Source organism: Ambystoma mexicanum, chromosome 11 (genome assembly GCF_040938575.1).
Source record: "Ambystoma mexicanum isolate Mex_15411 chromosome 11, UKY_AmexF1_1, whole genome shotgun sequence".
Lineage (NCBI taxonomy): Eukaryota > Metazoa > Chordata > Amphibia > Caudata > Ambystomatidae > Ambystoma > Ambystoma mexicanum.
This window is the reverse complement of record NC_090934.1, coordinates 468818823-468842341: the sequence shown is the minus strand read 5'-3', so window position 1 is coordinate 468842341 and position 23519 is coordinate 468818823. Positions and strand designations below refer to the sequence as shown.

The window sequence follows — 23519 nt, the reverse complement described above, 5'->3', positions numbered from 1 at the left end:
ACCCCAGGCTCTTGCCTCTCATTGTTTCGTCTAGAAAGGTCCAGTCCATTCTGTCAAAGGCTTTCTCTGCGTCTAGGGACAGCAGGATAGCCGGGCCCCTCTTGAAGCAAACCACCCTGTCCACTAGGTGAATCGCTCTCCTGACATTGTGAAATGTCTGCCTTGACCTGATCCGCTTGGTCCGATCCGATAAGCTCCGGGTGCAGGGAGGCGAGCCTGTTTTCCAGAATCTTAGTGAAGATTTTATAGTCTGTTTAGCCGGGTGATGTGCCTAGAAGACCCACATTGTGTGTGGGCTTTACCAGCTTTAATGATAATTGCAATTGTTGCCTGAGACACAGTGGCTGGTATTTCCGTTTGATGAGGCAAAGGAGTTTATTAGGCGCCTTGGGTGTCCCAATAGCATTTTGGAGAATGACTTGTAAAATTGGGTCATGTAGCCGCCTATACCGGGAGCCTTACTGCGGTTTAGGGACGCAATGGCCTTCAATATCACTTCCTTCTCAAAAGGGCGGTTCAGAGACGGCCTCTGTGCCTCAGTCGTCCTCTTTAAACCTGCTGCTTTGTCATATACTCACTGTGAGTCCCTATTATGTTTCTCGGTTCTGTATAGGGCGCTGTTGAACACTCGCATCTTATCCCTTCGCTCGTCCTGTAGATTCTCAGACCAATATAAAGCACCTACTTTCGCACCCCTTCAGCAAGTGGGGCAGCATTTTGTCAGTTCTGTTGCTTTTTTGTAAAATATCTTCCTCATGTTCAACAAGGCTTTCTCAGCCCCGTTAATGAAAATGGTGTTAAGCAGTCCTTGTGGGTTGGTTATTTGTCTCCAGTCCTTCCTCGAGCCCGTCCAGTAGTGCTGCTCCTCCCAGGAATTTAGTTCACCCTCTAATCTGATCCGCTCCTCCTTGCGCATTCCAGTGCAACTCCTGCTGATATCAGCTTCCCACGTATGACCGCCTTGAGGGCGTCACAGACCCCATTCAGGGACCCCCCTCCCTTTCTAGATACTTGTCTGACCGGCAACCCGCTTTGCTGGACCTCATTTGAGCCCCCAGTCTTCGGAGTCAGACCTCCATTGCTCTTAGGGTGCTGGTCAGTTCTCTGACCCGCCTCCGCTGGGCCAGTTACCCTGGTTTCTCACCCATGACCATGCCCCTGGGTTGCTTCTTTGGGCCAAGTCCCCTGTACGTCGGGGCGAGGTCTTCTCCGATGTGTCTCACCATCTTGTTCTAAAGTAATGTCCAGTATTTTGCATCTTTCTTGTACTTCCTCGATGCTGTGCTGCAACCCCTTGTATTCAAGTAGCAGACTCTCCGGATGTAGCCAACTTTATTGGACATTTTCCATTGTAGTTAGTCTGTTATTAGCTTTAAGAGTTTGCGTCTTTGTAGATTCATATCTGCCAGGTCCTTGAACAGCTGTATCTTGTCACCTCCTATCTGTAGCGGCCCGCGATCTTTGGCTGCCCTCAGGAGTTGTTCCTTGAAAGGAAAGGAGAGCGGTTTGAAGAGGATGTCTCTGGGCCTGTTGGTTCCCTCTCTCTGCCGAGCACTAACCCTGTGAGCTCAGGTGAGGTCCATAACAAGAGTCTGATGTTCCGGGGATTAGCTTCCTGAAGATCTTCTTTAGGAGGTCTTCTAGGTCGCTCCATTCATGGCTTTCGGTAAGCAATTTGAGCCTGATGTTCACCCTCATGACCTGTATTCCAAGTCCTCGCATTTCCTTGACAGATCCTCTGACTAGTCTTGCAGTTCCTGGATGGTGCTTTGGAGCTTAGGGATCTCCTCCGAAATGTCTTCTACTGCCTGCTCTGTGACATTGATCGTTTTCCCCCCAGGGTCGACACCTCTGTCTGCATCCCAGCAACACTCTTGCAGATTTCTTCTGTAGTCGAGGTCAGCTACAGTGTTGGGGAGGCTTTTTATTGTGTCAATGAGGTTCTCTGCGGTGAAGGTGATGGGTGTCAGGGTTGATCCATCTCCTGCAGCCTCCATCCTTACCATACTGTCCCCTAGAGCCTTTAGAAACGAGTCAATGGGCCTCATTCCAAGTTTGCCGGTCCGGCAACTATGATACCGGTAAGCTTGCCGGTACCGTAACTATCGGACCGACAAACTATGAGGTCTGCTCGCGGGTGCCTTGCTGCCCACCAGGTCTGACCTGGTGGGCGGACCGGCACCCACGAGCATTCCATGTCGGATGCACCGGCACCATTCTAAATGGTGCCGGTGCATCAGGCCTCCCATTCCCATTGAGCTCTATGGGGCTCGAATGAAAATGGGGAGTATTTTTTTCCGGCTCCCAGGAATGGGCAATTACCGGGTCCGGCAGGGCTGTAATAGCCCTTTAATTGCCCATTCCTGGGTGCCGGGAAAAAAAATTATACCAGAGGCAGCCGTGCCTGATATACCAGCACGGCTACCGCCGGTATTGTAATGAGGCCCAATACACCCCTTTGTGTTCTTTTTGGGGTGTATAGGCATGGGAGCTGGTGAGTGGCACGTTAGATCCCTTCCGGCACTGTTTCTCACTGGGGATTCCAAGGATCATTTAATCATCCACCGCCCCTTGATTCACCCATATCCGATAGCCACTCTAACCTCAACCCAGTGGTCCCTCCTGCCTCTTCCTGGAGGCCACAGGCTCCTTTAGCACTGGCTTCCTTGCTCCGTCTCATTGCCCCGTTCTCTCTGTGCGCACCAGGCCCCCTTCCAGGCCCTTGCTCCTTCTCCAGTGGCTGGCTGCCTGCCCGGAATTAGGAAGACCTCTCTCCACGAAAGCTTACGTTTCCTCAAGCACTTGTCTGGTTTTATCATGGAGCATCCCACAGACTGTGCCTCTCCCTCTTCACAGCGTTGCTCTTTTCACCGCGGCTGCTCGCACCCCTCACTAGCCATGTCAGGGGACTCAGTTTGTTTTCAACAGTCCTCGTTTCTCGCCCTCCCCAGTCAGGTACCCTCTCAAGTCTGACACAGTAGGCACACCCCGGGAGCCACGATTTTGGTGTCCCCCCTCCCCCAGCCCGCCTTTCCTCCAGCCACCAGCTCTGCACCTTCCTCCCTGTGTTAGGCTCCCAGCTGCTCTCGCTCCTTAAACTCCCAGGCCGCGGTGGGTGTGACCCGCCACCTTGTTCGTGGTCTCGATGGATGCCGGGCACCGGCTCATTGCCAGCTCTGCTGTTCCAGGTGCTCCTTCCTCTCCTGCTGTGTCCAGCTGATCCGCCCTCCCCTCACGGCTTACTCCTCTGTCTGTCGGTGGGTGCCATCTAGGGTTGGCAACCCCGGTTGGATCTTTCTTTCTCTGGGTGCCGCCAAGAGATGTCTCGTTCCAGGGGAGATCCTGTGACCCTGGTCTCTTGTACTTTCATTATCGAGTTGGATGCTCCTCTCCGTCTGGTGGATCAAGGATGAGGTGCAGGATCTCCCTCAATGCGCGGCCACAGACCCCACAATTCATTGTTCTTAAGCCTGCCATGATCGTACAGAAGGGCAAAGACTATATGCAAATTTGGTTTGGTCCCACCCCAGAAAGTGGGGGTGGAGGGAGAGTCCAGTGCAAGCCGCTAGTTCATATGCCTTCTGCACGATACCACAAGAAACCACAGGCATGGCGGAAAGAGGTTGAAACATCAATGAGGTTCAGTGTGGATCTCTAGGCATTGCAAGCTCGGACCCACCTGTGCCACTATAACATGGGTTTGGAGGGTTGCCCAGATCCATACCAATGGTTTCGATGTATTCTAAACCTTCTATGACTTTTCAGTTTTGTGAAATGTCTTTTTGTTTAGGATGGATACGCCCAGACGTGGGTCCCTGGATTGCTGTGCATAGTCATTAGCTACACCTCACTGACGCCTAAGGACACTGACATATTTATGGAGTTAATTGTGGTCTTGTGCAGAAGGGATGTGACCTATGGCATGAAAGGCTAAAAAATAATGGTTTGGAGGGTTGGCCAGAGAGCTGTGCCGGTGATGATGATTTCATTCTAAACCTTCTATCGATCTTATCTTCAGTTTTGCAGTTTCAAGAGATTAAGACCTTGTTTGCTTTTTATAAAGTTACTGTATTTCTGAAACACTGGCGCATGAGCCACTCAAAACCTGGCTGTACCGCGAGTGCAGCAAAAAGAAAAGCAACTATATTGAGTGCCAACACAGAGCCGTTTTGCTTATACTGTACCTTGCTCATCTGCCTTTGATGTGTTCACACTAGCTGGACTGCACGGGCCTGTTGGGGTGCCCCTTGAGCATTTCCAAATGGGACCATCCGAGTTTGATTTTCCTTAGTTCAAAGCTTTCCATCCATTGCTGTCAGGTGTTGGTTCGGTTTGCCATCTTGTATTGCATAGCACGGCTGCGCCACGTTTTAGTTAGTGATGTTTTGTTATCAAAAGTGCACCTGTTCTGAAAAAGCCTGCGTTTTGGTGCTAAATATGGAGTGTGCCATCGCAAAAAAATGAAACCAAGTTGAGGCCTAAATTTAAAAAAAAGAACTATAGGTGAAAGGCAGTCTTATTTTAAAACAATTCATTGATTTAGTTTCTTCTACTAAGGGGTTTGCGGAAGGAATTTTCTGGAGCAAGCGAGAGCTGTGCTGTAGTGTATGATCTGTTATGATGTTCTCTTAAGTGGCCCTGGAGATCAGCTCGGGGGCAACGCGTTTGTCTTGGCAGCAAGACAACGCATAGCAACACAGGTTCGAAAGCTGGTCTTGCGATTAGCAACCTCTCAGGTATTAAGCGCGTTATAAAATAACAATTATATTTATACTGCACCCATGCCCATCAGCGCCGTAGTGCTGTTCCGGCGCCTATTCTTGTCCGGATGATGGCGTATTGTGACCCAGCCCAGGTGTCACCAGACCGTAGCCTTTTGCTAAGAAAATGAAGTAGAAGGGGAAGCAGGAAAGAGTGGTAAGGTCACTGTTGCCTTTTATGGGATTGAAAGTACTCCGTTTTACTATGTGTTTTGGAAAGCCTTGTCTCGAAGTGGCTGGCTCCAAGCCTCCGCACGCTCCTTGCCGTTATTTTCTTTTTTTTTAATTTGGTTTTATTAGTTTCAAACAAAGGAAATTCACATTACATAATACGTAATTACAAGCTCTTGTTTACACGAAAAGAACAGGATTTTAGGTTCTTTTTATACATTAAAACAACTTTGCTTCACCATTCTTTTACCAAAATTAACAAAATATATCCCTCACCCACCCCTCTCCCTCCTGTTGGTTGAGCAAACATATTAAAGGCATGTATTTTATGTGTGGGCCAAATAAGTCCTAGTTCTACCATTGTGGGGCTTTCATGAATGCGGGGTCTGAGCTGCCTCATCAGGTCATCGTGTGAGTTTTGGCTTACATTAGGTCCTTGAAGGTTCCTCAGGTTGGGAGTCTGTAATCATTTGGAGATGTTCATTTTTAAAGTCTGACCATAGGGTCTCACATTGTGATGCTTTGTTGTGTAGAGAGGCTGTGATCATTTCCATGGTGTAGATGTTGGTTGCCACGTTTATCCATTCCTTTTTTCTTGGGACCGTTTTGGATTTCCATTTCATTACCAGTAGGGCTCGGGCCGCTAACAGTAGCGGTGGGACCAATCCTCTGATTCTGATCCACTCATATATTTATTTTTCGCTAGACCAAACAGAATTAAGTGGGGATCGGCGTCTCTCTGTATGCCATCTATTTCTTAAATCCACCCTAGGACCTGAGCCCAAAAAACCTTTGTGTGGACAGCTCCACCACTTGTACCAATAGTCGGCTACCTCGCCACATTCCCTCCAGCATCTGGGGCTTGTTGTCTGGAAAAGTTTGGAGCGCCTGAGTGGGTCATATTGCCACCTATGGAGCAGCTTAATGGCATGTAATTTATATTGGCAGGATATGGATGTTCTGGATGCCGCTTTACAAATTGTTTCCCATTGGTCGGGGCTAATCTCATCTCCTATGTCTCTATCCCATCTGCTTTTGAGTGCTTCCATGGACCCATCTCCCACCTCAGTTAGCTCTTTATACATTGCGGATATCAGGCCTTTCATTTCAGATCTAGAGTCTAGGAGCTTTTCGAACGGGGTGCGATCCCTTTTCAGCTTCTCCCTCCACTCTGATTTTGTTAGGACACCTTTTATCTGGATGTATTGGAAGGTGGATAACGGGCCTATTCCCAGGGCTTCAGTTAGTTCTGGAAGTGGGATGAAAGTGTCTTTTTTCTGCAGTTGTCCCACTCTCTCCAGGTCTGCTGGAGAGAGTGGGACAACTGGATTGGAATCTACCTACATTGGGTATGTGATCATTTATGCCGGGAGACCATAGGTGGCTGAGTGGGTATGGCCAAGTGGTGATCCTGTACATCTCTTTACCTGGTCGCCATATGCTCCAAATGGTGCCCAATATTGGGTGGCCTTTGATTCTGCATTGCAGCCTTTTGTGTGGGGTCCATAGCCATTCTGATACTGCAGCTGGTGAGAAGTAGTGGTTGTCCATGTGAACCCATTGAAGGTGTTAGTGATCTCGTAAGTGAGGGATGAGGATGCGCTGTTGGGTAGCTTTATAGTATGTTTTTAGGCCCGGGAGATCAACTCCTCCTTTTTCTTTGGGGAGTGTTAGTGTTATTTCTCCAGCATGGGGTCTGGCATGGATTCACATGCTCATGAATATTCCCCGTCGTCAGGCTGGGAATCCTCGGTAAAGAAAAATCAGTATCGGTTTTGTTTCTGATCTGTCTTTCGTAGTAGTAACCAATCACTGATCTCTGCGTCATACTGACCACAGCCAATGACTGCCAACTCCCTAAGCCCCGCCTCTGGCAGCCATCTTCAGATTTTTACTGCACGTTCAAGTGTTGGGAGTCCTCGTGCTTAGCTCTCGAGCTTTTGCTGCGTGTTTCGCGCTTTTTCAGGTGATTTTTCACTTTTTTTGGTTAATCGATCCTCAAGCTCCACGGGTACCCGTTGCGGGATTTTCCTACGCCCCTCAAGGGTGAAGATTTCGTCGAATCAACCTTTTGGAGGTTTCCAGAAGCCCCGGATGCGGGCTGCAGAATGTGTTCAAGGAGGACGAACATTCGCGATGCCTCTGTCTTCATGGGGACAAGACTCATGTAGAGAAGGACTGCCAGTTCTGCAAGAACTTGTCGGAGCGGACCATGAGGGACCGTCGATCCCGTCTCCCCAGCTGGTTGGAGAAGGGCTCAACGGGTGAGAAGAAGAAGAAAGGGTCCGAGCGGGCTTCTTAGTCCTGTGCGGGCGCCCCGGCGACGGGGGCCCAACACCAGGCCAAGCGCCGCGAGTCCACGGGCTCCGGGAGCGGCGAAAGGTCGGGCTCTTCGCTCGCCAGGCAGGGCGCACCTTCCCCGGCACCGTCAACCACGAGCCAGCGCTCCGGTTCGGGGAAGAGGAAGTCCGAGACCCCGGGTAAGCTTCGAGAGAAGCCCCGTCCGATCTCTGGAGAGGGGGAGCGAGGCGTCGCCCCTCCCCCTAAGGAGAAGGCCCGGGACGCACCTAAGGTGGTGAAGGCCCCTTCCCAGCAGGCAAAGGCCTCTATCGAGGCGATCGCGGCGACTCTGGCCAAGCCGGCAGAGACCCCGCCAGCGGAGACTCCCTCCGGGACTAGAGTTTCCCTGCCGCCAAGGAGGGAATACTCTTTTCAGCCCATCGTCATGGCCACCATGATGGAAGAAGCGAGGTGGGGCACGGTAGCCTCCTCGAGCTCGGAGTCAGCCTCGGAGGAGGAACTGACCGAGGTCGTGAGGAATCTCGAAGTCCAATTCGAGAAGGTTTGATTCCGTAAGGAAGATCCTCGGGAGATAACCGAGGAAGACGACGATGGCGAGGAAGAGCAGCCTTCCCTTCCGGCGCAGCCGGAACCTAGGCCTCAGGATAGCTCGGCGGCCATTTTGTCTGCGATCCAGTCCTTATGCTCTGAGATAAGGACGAGATTACCATGGACCAGGCCGGAGGACCCGCAACCTGGCCCGTCGGGAAGTCCTCAAAACAAATGACGGAGGACCCAACCCTCTCCTCCACTCGCCCCCGTAAGGCCTACAGTTCCCTCCTCATCCTCCCATGAGTCGGGAGATGACGGTGCGGTGGGCTCGATGACGGGTTCTGAGGGCGACGACGACGGAACGGGTCTCCCGTCGCACGGGCCTCTCCGCCCTAGCGATCATGGCTCACGAATTGTTCCAGCTCTGCCCGAAGGAGAAGAAAAAGGAAGGTTTCCTCTATCAGCGCCGGGAGGCCAAGAGGAAGACTGTCATCGCGGTGCCTCTAATCGATGACATCTGGGAGGAGGGCCTGTCGGTAATCAAGAACCCCTCCACGGCACCAGCCAAACGGGACCGGTACGAGAAGAAGTACTGGGTCCCCGAGACCGCTCCCCTGTGCCTCAGGGCCCAGCCAACGCCAGACTCAGTCATCTCGGCAGCGGCGAAGAAGAAAGCGGCGGGGTAAGGAGCCTCAACGTCTAATTCCCCCCGGAAGGCGAGGGTAGGAAGTTGGACGCCATGGGGCGACGGGTCATCTCGTCGGCGGCGACGATGATCAAAGCGGCCAACGCCCTGGCGATTGTGGCCCGTTACGACAGGGAGCTCTGGTTTAAGCTGGCCCCCATATTGGACTTCCTACCGGACGACAAGAGGTCCGAGGCCCTGGAAATACTTCAAGAAGGCGAGGTGGCGTCGGACCACGCCATAACGGTGGCAACCGATATTGCCGATACTGGGTTCTGCCAGCTGGGCAACAGAGTTTGCCTACCACGACGGGGTTGGCTCCGGGCGACCGACTTCCGTCAGGACGTCCAGACCAGGGTGTTGGACATGCCCTTCGACGGCAGCAACTTTTTCGGGACGGCGGTGGACGAATCCCTTCAAGCCATAAGGACAGACACGGAGACGGCCCGCACCCTAGGAGCCCTTCACCAACGACAGCCCTTTCGGAGCCCCGGAGGCAGACTGGGGGTCTCCAAGGGATCCAGCGGTGGCTCGTCCTACTGCCAGGCGGCACGCTCCTCGTCTCAGGAGACCTACAGGGGTCGCGGAAAGCAGGGAGCGCCGCCGTCGGCAAGGTGGCCAGGGCGGCAAGGCCACCACCTCCAAGCAGGACTGAACCGGCCATGGCCTCGGGCCTCCACCGAAGCACCCCGGTGGGAGGCCGGCTAACGAATTTCGTCGGCGTGTGGAAGTCCATCTCCACCGACCGTTGGGTGCTGGATACCCTGGCAAGAGGACACTCTATCGAATTCCTGAAGAAGTGCCCTCACGTTCCACCTGTGGCCAGGAAGGAAAATCACGTGCCGAAACTGCTGTTGGAAGTACGGGCGATGCTCAGGACAGGCGCCATCGAGCTCGTCCCGAAGAGTCTCCGGGGCTCCGGAGTGTACTCGCCCCATCCTGGACCTTCATCGTTTGAACAAATACATCAGGTCACAAAAGTTCAGGATGGTCACCTTCCAGCACGTGCTGGGACAGCTGGAGGAAGGCGACTTTCTATCGTCTTTGGACCTGCAGGATGCATACTTCAACGTTCCCATCCTCAAGTCACCGAAAGTTCCTCAGGTTCGTCGTCCAGGGACGCCACTACCAATTCAGAGCACTGCCGTTCGGATTGAAGTCGGCCCCCAGGGTCTTTACCAAGTGCCTAGCACCTGTGGCGGCGCGGCTGCGCCTGCAGGGGATTCACGTCTACCTCTACCTGGACGACTGGCTCATCCGCTCAGGGACGAGGGAACTCGCCGTCGAACACACTGCGAGGACCGTCCAGCTACTCGCAGACCTGGGATTCGCCATAAATTACCTGGTGCCGTCGCAGGTGGCCCTGTTTCTGGGAGCGAAGCTCGATACAGTGAGGCGCCTGGCGGCACCGTCGGAAGAACGGACGAAGACCATTCTGGGCAAAGTGCAGCGCCTGCTAGCCACGGACGTGGCCAGGGCGAGGTCCATCAAGTCCCTCCTGGGGATGATGTCCTCTTGCATCCACCTGGTGCGCCTCTGCAGACTACGGATGCGCCCTCTTCAAGAATTTCTCGACGCCCGTTGGATGCAGGCGACGGGCACCTTCGAAGACAGGGTCCCCCTCAACGAGGTGTTCCGGCGGCCGATTCAGTGATGGGGCGTTCGAGCGCACCTCACGCCGGGCAAGGACTTTGACGCCGGCGTACCAGGAGACGGTGACGATGGACGCCTCCCTGGAAGGTTGGGGCGCCCACACCGGAGATCTCCACGCAAGAGGCCTCTGGCTCCTGGAGGAGAGGCTCCTGCACATCAACATCCTGGAACTCCGAGCCGTGTTCTGGGCTCTCAAATCCTTCCTCCCGTCGCTCAAGGGCAAGGTGGTGCGGATCTTCACGGACAACACCACAACAATGTTTTACATATGGAAGCAGGGAGGCACCAGATCCCCAGCCCTATCCAAGGAGGCTCAGGATCTGTGGCACTGGGCGGTCGCCCAGGGGATGTTCCTGGTTCCCTTCCACCTGGCAGGAGAAAGAAACACCATTGCCGACTCGCTCAGCAGGGAGCTGCGCGCGTGTCACGAGTGGGAACTGCGCCAGGATCAGGTGGATCAACTCTTCCGACGATGGGGCAAACCCCAAATCGACCTGTTCGCAACAGCGACGAACTCGCCAGAGGTTCGCCAGCAGGTTTCCCCAGCCGAGAAGCATGGGCGATGCGTTCTCGTTCCCCTGGGACGGCCTATACCTGTATGCGTTCCCTCCGTTGCCGTTGCTGCTTCGACTCATCAACCAGCTCAAGAGGTCCCGGTGCAGGATGATCCTCGTCGCACCGGCGTGACCGAGGCAGATCTGGTTCCCGGACCTTCTGGACTTGTCAACGTCCCCTAACATCAAGCTGTCGGCAGACGCGGATCTTCTCTCCAGAGAAGGAGGCGCCATCTTCCACCACGACCCGGCGTCGCTGAACCTGCAGGCTTGGCTTCTGTAGCGCTAGAGTTTGGAGGGTACGATATACCGGCCGACTGCAGAGAGGTTCTTGCAAAGGCCAGGGCGTCCTCGACTTTCAAATGCTACGGTCACAAGTGGAAGAGGTTCTCTATCTGGTGCCGAGCACAGATCAACCCCCTACGGATTACGGCCCCTCAACTGCTGCCGTACCTGCTATCGCTGGCAAAGGCTGGGCTAGCCCATGCCTCCATTAAGATTCATCTGGCGGCGATCTCCAGATATACCAGAACCACAGGACGGACGTCCCTGTGGTCCCATCGACTGGTAAAAGAGTTTATGAAAGGACTGTTCCGGTCGTTCCCGCCGGTGAAGGCCCCGGCCCCGGCATGGGAACTTAACGTGGTGTTGACCAGGCTCATGGGGGGCCCCCATTCGAGCCGATGCACTCCGCACCGATGAAGTTTGTGTCGTGGAAGACTGCATTCCTGGTGGCCATTACCTCCGCACGACGAGTGGCAGAGATCCCGGCCCTATCCTGCAAAGCACCGTACTTGACTTTCCATGCCTCGAGGGTGGTGCTTAGGACGCACCCCTCCTTTATGCCCAAGGTGCCGTCGGACTTCCATCTTAACGAGCCCCTGGTGTTACCTGTTTTCTTCCTGTCTCCTTTATCGCCGGCCGAGAGGACTTTGCACTCGCTGGATGTGGCTAGAGCGCTGAAGTTCTACGTGGACCGCACAAAGAGTTTTCGGAGGACATCCCAGCTATTCGTGAACTTTGGACCTGTGAATCAAGGGAAGGCTCTCTCGAAGTCTTCTATTTCCAGATGGCTCTCCGGCTGCATCATGCACTGCCACCAGTTGGCTAACCGACCGCTGCCAGGCCGTCCGAGAGCCCATTCGACCAGAGCGATCGCTGCTACTACGGCGTTCCTATCTGGTGTGCCCCTGCTGGACATCTGCAGGGCTGCTACGTGGAGGTCGACGCACTCCTTCACGAGATTTTACTGCGTCGATCGGGATTCCAGGGAGGAGTCCAGGCTCGGCCAAGCAGTGCTGCGCAACCTGTTCGCTTAAGGTGAGCCTGGTGAGGAGCTAAGAGATGCTTAATGTTGAGTTTTTTTGTATTGCTTAATGTTGAGCCTTTTGCCACCCCCCGTGGTTGTGCATGTGTGTACTGCTATGTATTCTTATATTCATGAGCATGTGAATCCATGCCAGACCCCATGCTGGAGAAGGAACAAGTTACTTACCTGTAACTGTTGTTCTCCAGCATGGGTCTGGCATGGATTCACATGCGAACCCTCCCGCCTACCCCTCTGCGGCTCTTCACTTGGTCATACTGACACTTCACGTGCTACCAAATCTGAAGATGGCTGCCAGAGGCGGGGTTTAGGGAGATGACAGTCATTGGCTGTGGTCAGTATGACGCAGAGATCAGTGATTGGTTACTACTACGAAAGACAGATCAGAAACGAAGCTGATACAGATTTTTCTTTACCGAGGATTCCCAGCCTGACGACGGGGAATATTCATGAGCATGTGAATCCATGCCAGACCCATGCTGGGGAACAACAGTTACAGGTAAGTAACTTGTTCCATGCGATCCTCACTCGCTTCCCCTGCCATAAAAACTTCACTATGCTTTTTTTGACTTCTTGGAAAAACCTATTTGGAATCTCAACCGGTAGCGTCTGGAAGGGGTAGAGGAACCTACGGAGACATACCATTTTAATGGCGTTAACTCGTCCCATCCACGAAATTGTAAGCTTGTCCCATCTTTTTATATCGGCTGAAAAACGCTGGAGAAGAGCAGGGAAATTAGCTTCATATAGATCCACAAGAGTTTTGGTGATCTGTATACCTAGGTATTTCAGTGTGCAGTGCTCAATCTTGAGGCCTAAAGGGAGGAAGTTAGTTTAATTTTCTTTTGTTCCTTGAAAGGGAAATGGTATCGATTTTGTCCTATTCACTTTGAACCCAGAGAGCTGGCCATATTCTTCTAGTAGATGGAGGGCACGGGGGACAGATACCGAAGGATTAGTTATGTGTAGCAGTATGTCATCTGCGTAAAGTGCTACTTTGTATTCTATTGTTCCCGGCCGCATGCCTTCTACCCTGGGGTCAGATCTCCTGTTTTGTGGCAGGCGTTCTAGGGAGAGCGCAAAGAGGATTGCAGAGAGGGGGCATCCCTGTCGGGTTCCGCGTCCTAGTTCGAACCATCTGCAGTGTTCTCCATGCACTTTTCCCTCCCCCCACCCTGCACTTGCGCGATCTGAATGACACCTGGCGTAGTAGGATTGTTGTCTGTCTCCCCTTGGTCCTCCCCCCCCCCCCCGCCTCGTCACGCCTTGAAACACTTGTGTATAGGCGCGTTATAAATGCCATGCCATATCATATCATATCACATCATACTAAGATTGATGCCTTGGGGGATGTGTGTACTGCTTGGACTGCCTTTCTAAATTTCGGCCCTATTCCCACTTTTCGCAGGACCGCCCTCAGAAATTCCCACTCTACTCTGTCGAAGGCCTTCTCTGCGTCTATCGACAGTAGGGCAGGGTCACCGGGTAGGGTGTATGATGTGTGGATTAAGTGGAGTGTTTTACGGATAGTGTCTGCCCCCCTGCCTGCCCAGTATAAATCCAACCTGATCGTTGTGTATAAGATGAGGGATCAGTACCTCCAGTCTTGCGGCTAATACCCTGGTATAGATTTTAGCATCTAGGTTGAGTAGGGAGATGGGGCGGTATGATCCACAATATTTAGGGTTGCTCCCTTCCTTGGGGATCACCATTATCAATGCCCTCGTGAAGGAGTCTGGGGCGACTCCTGTCTCTATTATCTCGTTGAATAGTTCTGTCAAGAATGGTGTTAGCTGTGCACTAAAGGTTTTGTAAAAGCCAGCTTTGTAGCCATCTTCCCCAGGGGATTTACCTATGGTTAGCCTTTTTATTGCATCATGGAGCTCTAGTTCGGATATTGGGGCGTCTAAATGTTTGGTTTCTAGGTATGATATTTTGGGCATGTTGATTGAAGATAGGTAGTGTTCTGTATTCGATTGGCTGGGACTCACTTCCGAAGTGCATAGCGTTTTGAAGAAGTTGGTGAAACTTTCAGGGATGGTGTGGGGGGTATGTGCTGTGGGGGAGTTTTCTTCAATTATCTTTTACTTTTCGCTCTGCCCTTTGCTCTGTGAGTCTGGCGGCTAGTAGCGCCTCGGCTTTGTCCCCTTTTTCATAAAATTTCTGTTTGAGGAATTGGAGCTTGCACACTACCTAGTTTTTGTTCCAAGAGTCGTAATTCCTCCCTTTTGCACTGCGCTGCGTTTATTTTATCCTGATCTATGCCTGGGCTTCTCCTGATACCACCCTCGAGATGGGATATTTCAGTTCTGAGTTTATGTTCTATAATCTTTCGCTCCCTCTTCTTAAGAGGACCCTTCACCGTATTAGGATACCCCTCCAGGTGGCTTTACCCGCTTCCCACACTGTTTGTTTGGATACCTCATCAACATTGTTCAGTTCGAGGTATTCATTGATTTCAGTCTCCATCTCTGTCCTGAAAGCTGCATCCTTCCATAGACTCTCGTTACACCTCCATTTCCTTCCCGGGACAGGTAGGTCTACCCGATTCACGTCGACTAGGACCATGTCATGGTCCGTCCATGTTATCGGGACAATTTCCGAGCGTGTTGTGGTTTCAAGGATATCTTTTGTAAGGTATATGTAGTCAATTCGGGTAAATGTTTTGTGCGGGTTAGAATAAAAAAGTGTAGCCTCTATCATTGGGGTGCATGATTCTCCACACATCTTTCAGATCGTACGTGTCCATTATGTCGGATAGTTCAGTGCGGTCATCCCTATTCTGGTTTCTCGTTTCGGGATTACCTGGTTTCCAGTCTTTGGCTGGGTGAGCCCATTGGTTGAAGTCCCCGCCCAGTATAATATGGCCTGAGGATTCCAACATTATTTTGGGAATTGTTTTCTCTAAGAATTTGACCTGTCCGGTGTTGGGGGAATATATCACGGCAATTGTTACTTTTACCTTTGCGATTTTCCCAGTTATCGAAAGGGCTCGTCCACTTACATTGGACCATGTCTTATCTACCTCGAAGTTGATCCCCTTCTTAATCAGGATACCCACGCCTCCTTTCCTGACTGGGCCAGAGCCCCAATACTCCATTCCCCCTTGCTTCCCAATAATGCATCGTTCTTCGCCTTTGGCAAACTTTGACTCCTGTAGGAGAAGAATGTCATTTCGAGATCTTTGAAATTCCCTAGCCACCAATGACCTCTTGGTAGGCGAGTTTAGGCCTTTCACGTTGAGCGTTCCCATCCTAAGGGACTCTGTTCCCTTCTGCTCTTCATTTGGTGCCATTATTAGTGCTTGTTAGGTGGGTGTTTGTGACCTGTGCCCAGTAGATTGTTTGTTTGTTGGGTCCCACATTGTCCTGAGTGTTCAGAATTATCACCGATGTTGCTACAACCTTTGCCTATTTTCTGCTAGCCCATTCCCCCCACCCTCCTCCCTTCCCAAGTTGCTGGCGTTCGACTGCACCAAGGTAAGAACACTGGTACTGCATCGAACCACCTGAAGGGACCGTTACTTCACGTCCCTTTGGTCAATGTAACATCTCAATTCCGATTGAGCCCCATTTCACCTCCCCCTTCATGTCCATTTCCTGACTTTATTGTAAGCCTGTATGTCTTTCTCCATTCAAGTCAAATCATGTGTAATGGAATAAATGTCATCTTACCATAGCTGTGGATCGTTAGTTGTCTCCCCCCGGGGGGGGTGTTACCTCTTCGATATTTCCTCGAGCCTTTTACTCGTTTCCTCCTTGGGCCTTGTATCTGCTGTCCTCTGTCCTTTCTCCTTGGTCCTTCTCTGTAGTTTTCTTCAGTGCGAGGTCCGAGCAGGTCGGAGATGCAGGCCTTAAATTCTTTTTCCAAGCTTAGCTTGATTTTACTGCCCTCGTACTCGAAGGAAAGGGAGAAGGGGTAGCCTCACCTGTATCTTATATTCTTTTCCTTCAGGTGTCTGGTTAGGGGTCCGCACATCCGCCGGAGCGCCACAGTCACGGACGATAGGTCTTGATATATTGAGATTGGGGCACCTCCCAGAGTGATCGAGTCAATGCCCCTTGCTCTTTCGAGGATCCTGGTCTTGGAATCGTGCGAGTACAGATCTTGGTCCACCTGGAGGGCCTCCGACTCTGTGTATCCTCTCTGTTTTGGGCTCGTCAATTTCATCATCAGCAACTAAAAGTTTGATGTCGTGGAGAGTATTCCTCAGGTTGCTCTCCGTCTCCCCTTCTAGTTCCGGGATACCAAAAAAATTCTCAGGTTGTTTCGTCTTTCCTGGTTTTCCAAATCGTCGAGCTTGAGTTTGAAGTTTTCTTCACGCTTTTCCAGCTCTGTTATCCGTAGATCGAACTGTGCCTCCACGGTGTCTATGGAAGCTTGGTTATTCTCTACACTTTCCAGTCTTTCTTCCATGCTGCCCAAGCGGTGCGTAATTTTGTCTATTTTGCAGCCAGTGCTGGCGCCCATGTTTTTTATTTCATCCAATAAGGCGGCAATGTCCCCTTTGGTGGCCGCTGCCTCGCTTGCCACGTTGTCTTTGTTTGCCATGTTGAGGTTGCGGTTCTCCAGGGGTGGTGAGGTGTAGGCAAATGTGGCTAGTTTTTATTTTATGTTCATAGGGTCTCTGATGCCTCTGAAGTAGCGTTGATATTGTCCGGCAACAAGGTGTGGACACGGGCAGAGGAGGCACACGCCCCTGAGTAGGGGCCCCAACCCTCTGTATTGCAGTGTTCGCAGACAACTTCAATTTGATTCCTAATAGAGGATTTAGACCAGGATCTTGTATCTCTTGATAGTGAGCTGAAAGGACGAAGGTTGGACTTGTGTATTGGAGTCACCAACAGTTCTTTTGATTGTGGGGGGTTAGTTCTCAGACCTGCGGGGGTCCCAAGTGAGCTTTTTTGTCTTGTTCTGTTCATTTCCTCCTCCCTGCCCTCCTTCCCTCTTCTCTGTCCTTCCTTTACTTCTTTGTTCGGGTGCTTTTTTTGCCCTTCTTGCGTTACTTCTTAGTTTAGAGGTGACTGGGTCTTCAGGGCGTACACCCCTGTCCATGCGCCGGCCGTCAGCTCAGTGTAATCAGGGTCGCCCGTGTCTCACGCGGCCTTTGGTGGGGGAGGGGAGCCATGGCGCTTCGCCGGGCCCTCTTCGAGAAAGGATGCTGGGAGTCATGCGGTGGCGCGGGGCGAACACTCGTTGAGCGTGGTCCTGCAGGCGGCGGGAGGGGGATGTCCGCCTACCTTTCTCCTGTGACCCGCATAGTTCGTGCTTCAGTCCGACGCGGGATTCAGCATGGCCAAGGATGATGTAGGGCTGGCCACTGTCTCGGTAGGTGCGGCGAGGTTCTGGGGGGAACGAGGGTGTCCTCACAGTGGGCACGATATTCTCGGCTTCGCTTCGTTCTGCAGGCCCGGGGGTCCTCCTCTAACTTGCAAGCGGGCTTTGCCGGATATGGAAGGGCCGCGGAGCCGCCGCACGCGAGGTCTCTTTGAGAGGCAGGTTTCTCAGGTTTCCAGGGTCCGATTTCTTTCTGATTTTTTGCCAACTGCGGGGTGTGGGGGGGGGCTTCCGCCAACCTCGCAGCAATTTTGAATCTTGGGTGGGGGGGGTCGCAAGGTGGGGGCTCGATTCACTTCAGGGACCCAGAAGCACAGAGTTCACATGGAGTTAGGACCCATCCGTGCGCCCCCTGGTGGACGTTTTCCTTGCTGTTATTTTCAATGGGGCTATGGGTGCGAGTTCTCTTTTCAATTTGAAATCCGCCTGGTGAGTTTCTCAAAGAGTGGCTTCCGCTCCATGATATTTGTGTCTAGTTTCGAAACTTTTAGTGCACTGTATTGGAAATGTGTAAATTATTAATTTACTGGGAATTGCAGGCCCAATGGGACTGTCAAACTGGAACCTTAAGCTGAATGTTGTTGAGTGGGAGGTTACAATGAATGTCACGATTACAAAGAATTCCAAACTAGAAGCATACTAGAAACATCACGCTTACTGGGAATGTCAAACTGGGAGCCTTCTGGGAATGTTAACCAGTGGGCTTTCTTTGAGTGACATGATTGTCATGTAAACTGACAGTAAACCAGGGATGTCAGAAGCGTGTGTCCGGGACTTACTTGTATGGCAGACTTGCATTTCTGGTTGTAAAACACTACCAGATTTACAGTGATGTTGGCACTGGCATAATTAATATATTTGCACAAGGCTGATGCAATGAGTACACAAGCGCTGGTGTTCGCTCCAATACTAAGTCTACTATGAACGTTGTCCGTGCATCTGGACAAAGACCAGCCTTATTTGACAGAAATGCCTATTCATTTCACAGGACTACCACTAGTGCAAACACTGTCACTGTGTCGGAACTAATGGCCTCATTCTGAGTTGGCCATTCTGGTAAAAAAAGTGCTGGTAGTCATGGATACCGGCAATTTACTGGGCGTGCCAACTTTGGATTTGCCGGTGGGGCACCAGGATTACCACCAGCTAAGAGCTAGAGGTAAGCCAGGCACCTTACCGGCAAATAATACCCTCATTACCGGCATGGGGATTTACAACGTCGTGCTGGAAACGGTATCTACATTTGCCGTTACCCTGGCAGCTCTACTGCCAGGCTACTGGCAAACACGGAATGAGGTCCTAAAACCAGTGTAAAGGTGGCGTCATTGCCCCAGTAATATGTTATTTTGCATTTATATAGCACCTTATATACCATTGGTATGGTCTGAAGGCGCTGGTAGGTTGAACGCCCTTGGGAACCGAAGTTCAAGTCAGTAGAGAGAGTAGAGAGAGTCAAAGGTGCGTGTGAGCACCGGGTATGTGTGCAGCTGGTGCGGTATTTGTGTAATAGCTGCTTCTTAGCGGTAGGTGTGGTGGCTGAGAGATCAGGAGCATGTGTTCCTTCTAGCAGGATTATCCAGACCGAAAGTGGCTGCGTTAGGCCTGAGGAGAACGCCTGGCTGGGGGGGGTGTAACCAGCAGTGTTTACTTAGAGTGATGGGGGGGTGTGCGGTGATTGTTGGTATGAGAACAGTTATACCGAATGGTGTCATAGTATCTCTTTGTTCTAGTTGAGTGGTGGTGTAAAGGAGAGAGTGGTGGTGAGATATGATTGGTTATATTCTCTTTCAACGTTCTCTGCATTCCAAACCATACTATATATGTCACGCAATTCTATGCGCTCCAGTTGTTCCATGCACTCCTATCCACTCCATGCCCCCCGTCTGCTCCATACACTCCGGTCCGCTCGACGCACTCCAGTCCGCCCCGCGCGCTCCAGTGTGCCCCACGCATGCCCCACGCATGCACTCTTGTCTGCCCCACGCATGCACTCTTGTCTGCCCCACGCATGCACTCTTGTCTGCCCCACGCATGCACTCTTGTCTGCCCCACGCATGCACTCTTGTCTGCCCCACGCATGCACTCTTGTCTGCCCCACGCATGCACTCTTGTCTGCCCCACGCATGCACTCTTGTCTGCCCCACGCATGCACTCCTGTCAGCCTCATGCACGCACAAGTTATGTACCTGTGCCATACAATAGTTCCGTCAGGGGCTCCACACAGGCAACCTGATTGCAGTCTCGTTGGGGTGAGCTGGGCCTGGAAATTCAGACCAGTCCTGCCAGCCTGCATACCATAACTTGTGTGCTTCGTGCCAACACACAAGTGTGGCTCTAGGTGTTCTCTGTGAGGTCATTTGTTTCGCTTTTATTTTCACCTAGTCCTTTCTCCCGTTTCTTTTCACGTGCTCACATGGTGGTGGGTACTTTAACTCTAGCCCCCTTGGTAGCTTTATGGCACTTTTGGGTGTTGTCTTCATGAACGGAATAGGTCTTCTTTTATATTCTAAGTTACAATAATGCTTCTCTCCATTCAGTTTTCGTAATTTTTCTTGCTACAGATTTTTCATGAAATGTTTCAAGATTTTGCCATAACGTGTTGCCCATTTAAGGCTGTCTCTAGTTTAACTATGTATATATTTTGGGAGCTGTTCTACTTTTTTTTGCTTAGCCTGCATAGCGATGTCAGACTCTGCCCGAGGGAGCGCTCCATTGGTTAAAAAAACCCTCGTCTGTCGAGGCCCTAGAGCACTGCAAGGAGCACTGACCTTCCTTATTTGCAGCCCTGGCAAAAGAGCATAATGCCTGCTGGGAAAAGGGCACTTACTGCCTGGCAATGATTAGTTTAGTTAAGATTATGTGACCTAATGGAACATTTAAACTACGTGCAAGGTTTGCCTAATTTACACTAGTGGTCATGTGCGTATACTGGAAATACGCATGCTATGGCAACTGAGTCTAATGTAAACTGGCAATGATCTTTTAAGTGGACATTAGCTCATTTGCTAACTGGGCAAAATGTAAATTGATACTAGTATGCATAGTCTGTTTTCTGGAAAGTGGTAATGATGTGCTAATCAAGCCTGCTATCACTGATAATGATTTTCTAGCTGAGGTAAACTACATACTCCTAAAAAGGGAACATTTCTCGCTCAAAATGGTGGATTCTTTACGGTGGCACCACCCCTTTCTTTTTTATAGCACATACTATAGAGTTTACAATGCTTTGTAATCCTGATTTAGACACCAAAGTGAAGCCCAGATTGATGAGAGATTTTTCCAGGATTACATAGCTCATCAAGTGGGCAATCTGGACGGGGCAGGACAATTTGGTGCAGCCAGTTTGGCGCGGGCCGATTCGCCGCGACTGCTTCGGCGAAGGAGACATTTCGGCCTGCCCATTTTGGCGCTGGGACGTTTCACCACAGGGCTCTTTTGGCGCACCGGATACATTTTTTTTGTTATGTACGGTATTGCATTATGGTACTAAAATATGTGACTTGTGGACAGAACAGTAACACTACCAGTTTGGCCTAACGGTTACGTTCTCCACCGCTGATGCTTACAGGCAATGGTTCGCGGCAGAGCGACAGCTTTAATTTTTTTTCTTGTTACATATTCATATTCCCTGCTTTTACTCGCATTGCCCCCCGCCCCCCAATACGATGCTTAAGTAAAATAAAAACATGATATATAACATGCATTTTCTTATCACGATATCGAATTATGTTGGTAAAATATGTCCCTTGTACACATTCAAACAGGATGGCAAGTTTGGCCTTGTGGTTAAGCTCTTGCCCCCCAGTTTACAGGCTACGGTTCGTAGCTGAGAAACAGCTTTTTTTTTTTTAACCTTTCTTTTATTTTGCCATTAAAATAAAAATAATGGTATGTTTTGCTAATTAGAAAAATAATTACGTTATAGCTCAGCCACGAACCGTGGTCTGGAGGACTGCAGCTGGAAAATTTAACCACAAGGCCAAACTGCTACTGTAAATTAAATGTGCACAAGTTACCTGTTTTACCACCATCATTCAATATGTTGATTAAAACCTATATATATATAATCGCTGGATTTCCATCTTACAAAATATCATCTGTGAAGGAGATGTGTGTGTGGAGAATGATGTGTTCCAGGTGATCCATTTCCATTTGGCGTGAGGGTGTTCAGACGTGGCTGCAATATCAGCCACGTCCAAACGTCCCTCGCGCCAAATCGCCAAAGTGGTAGCGCCAAACCGGCCTATGCCGAATCGGCGGCGCCAAAAAGTAGTGTACCGCATTCTGGGTCTCTTGACTCTTAGTTTCACTGTTGATTTGCATAGCTACTAGTCCACTTCGCCTCCCTCCTCTTTTGGAACCTTCCGGACACGTATATAAAAGCCCCTCTCTCAAAATGAGAATACACATTGTGAGACAGCAATACGTTCAAATGTTGAATGCACTACTGTGGCAAGAATAATAGTCGACATTTCCACAAATGAAAACAGAAAAGAGTTTTTACCAACCATTCACAACCTGGAAAGTGATAAAAATGGGGGTTGGAGTTTGGGAACAGTTAAATATAATAGAAATTATTTAAAATATACAAGTAAACATTAATTGTAATAACAATACAAATACTACTATACGGTTAATTACAAGAAACGATTGTAAGGAAAACTTAACACAATTGCTTTTAAATGTTTGCATGATTTAAGAATAGGGAGTTCCTCACCAACCAAGAAAATGTCTTCGAGGTTGGACATGGCAGTTAGGGTATTAGCAAAGGGGTACGTGGGTAACTGCTGCCGCAGAAAACAAAAATACCATTCTGGGAGAGAACATCTGTAAAACCCACAGGTAAGCATATGGGAGAGTGAACATTTAGTGGTCGACTTTAATTTGAATGAATGATAGAAGTTGACATGTAAGCCTTCACAATTTCGTAATTTTCAATTCAAGGTAAGAATTTGGGAAGTTTTCCATATTTGGGATCGTAATCCCACCTCAGAATTCCTGGTTTACTCTAATGGCCATGCTTCTCTTTGCTTCCTTGCAGGTCCTGTTCAGTGAAACAAAATGGCGACAGGCTGCATGAAAGTGACCAAGTACTTCCTCTTCCTCTTCAACCTCCTCTTCTTCGTAAGTGCCAGTGTCCTCTCTGTGATTTCAGCATGTTCATATGTAGCCTTTTCCTGTCTGTATGTTCATGTATGACATGTGGGCTCACCGGCCCCAACTGTTCTTTGGCAAGTATTGCGGGGTCCTCACTTTGTCCCTGTAAAGATGTTTGTAGTTTTTTATTTCCAACTGTACATTGTAAATGAGACTGGGGCAGCATCGACGTTGCTAGATATGAAACATTACTGAGTTTTAAATAATTCTTTGGAATTTCAGTGTTGGTGGTGTGTTGGTAGTGACGGGTATCGGAGTCTCCACATCCGATATTGACTTGCTTGAGAAGTTAAGTCAGAGGTTCTGAGGTACAAAGATGGAAAGGTACCTCAGCACGCTCAGTGACTGTTGCTGAGTTCGCCTGTGTTCCGAACTGCCTCTGAAAGCAATGGCCGCTTTCAAATTTCTTTTGAAAAACCTGGGGTAAAATGTGCCTTCTTGACTGTTTATTCAAAAACCTCTCCAAACCCTCCAGGAAGGCATCAGTCACCCTGACTTGCTTATGACCAGGGGCAGCGTGAGGGGGCATGTTTCTTCCCCTATAGACGAAGTCAAAAGTTGTCGTCTCCGTCCATAAGGGTGGCAGAGGATTATGTGGTTCCATGTGATAATATACCCGCAAAAAATGTCGCCGTGCAAAAATGGAACCGTTTTTTGTCGGTGACATTATCACATGGAACCTGCGGGGGACACCCCTGCAATCCCCACATTTTTTAAAATGGAGCGGTTGACACCCCCGCATCCCCAGCTCCCATTTACCCCATATATTGTCCCCATAAATAATGTTGCCTATGCCGTTTCCTGGCAACTATATGTATGGCCACATTATTTATGCGGATAATAGAGCTCTCCAGATACCATATGAGTCAGATTTGAGCTTTTTCACCAAAATGAATGTTTTATCAGGAGAATGATGGATCGTGGAGAAAGAAACCTCAAACTTCACTTTGGTGGACTCTAGTCCATGGGAACTTTGGGCTTGAGACATTAAAGTAACTGGGGGTTGGGGCTGGGGGGGGGCATTTGAACCTAACAAAAATGAC

The 23519-nt window shown here is 50.4% G+C and overlaps 1 protein-coding gene across 2 annotated transcripts in view; it reads left to right on the top strand.

The window, feature by feature from the left end:
• CD82 (CD82 molecule) overlaps positions 1–23519 on the top strand; it is a 339614-nt gene that overhangs the window by 174785 nt on the left and 141310 nt on the right. For both annotated transcript variants that reach the window (XM_069623312.1, XM_069623313.1), the window contains exon 2: positions 22361–22443. In XM_069623312.1, the coding sequence (XP_069479413.1) occupies positions 22381–22443 (63 nt within the window). In that variant the 5' untranslated portion in view covers positions 22361–22380. The remainder of the gene's footprint in view (positions 1–22360; positions 22444–23519) is intronic.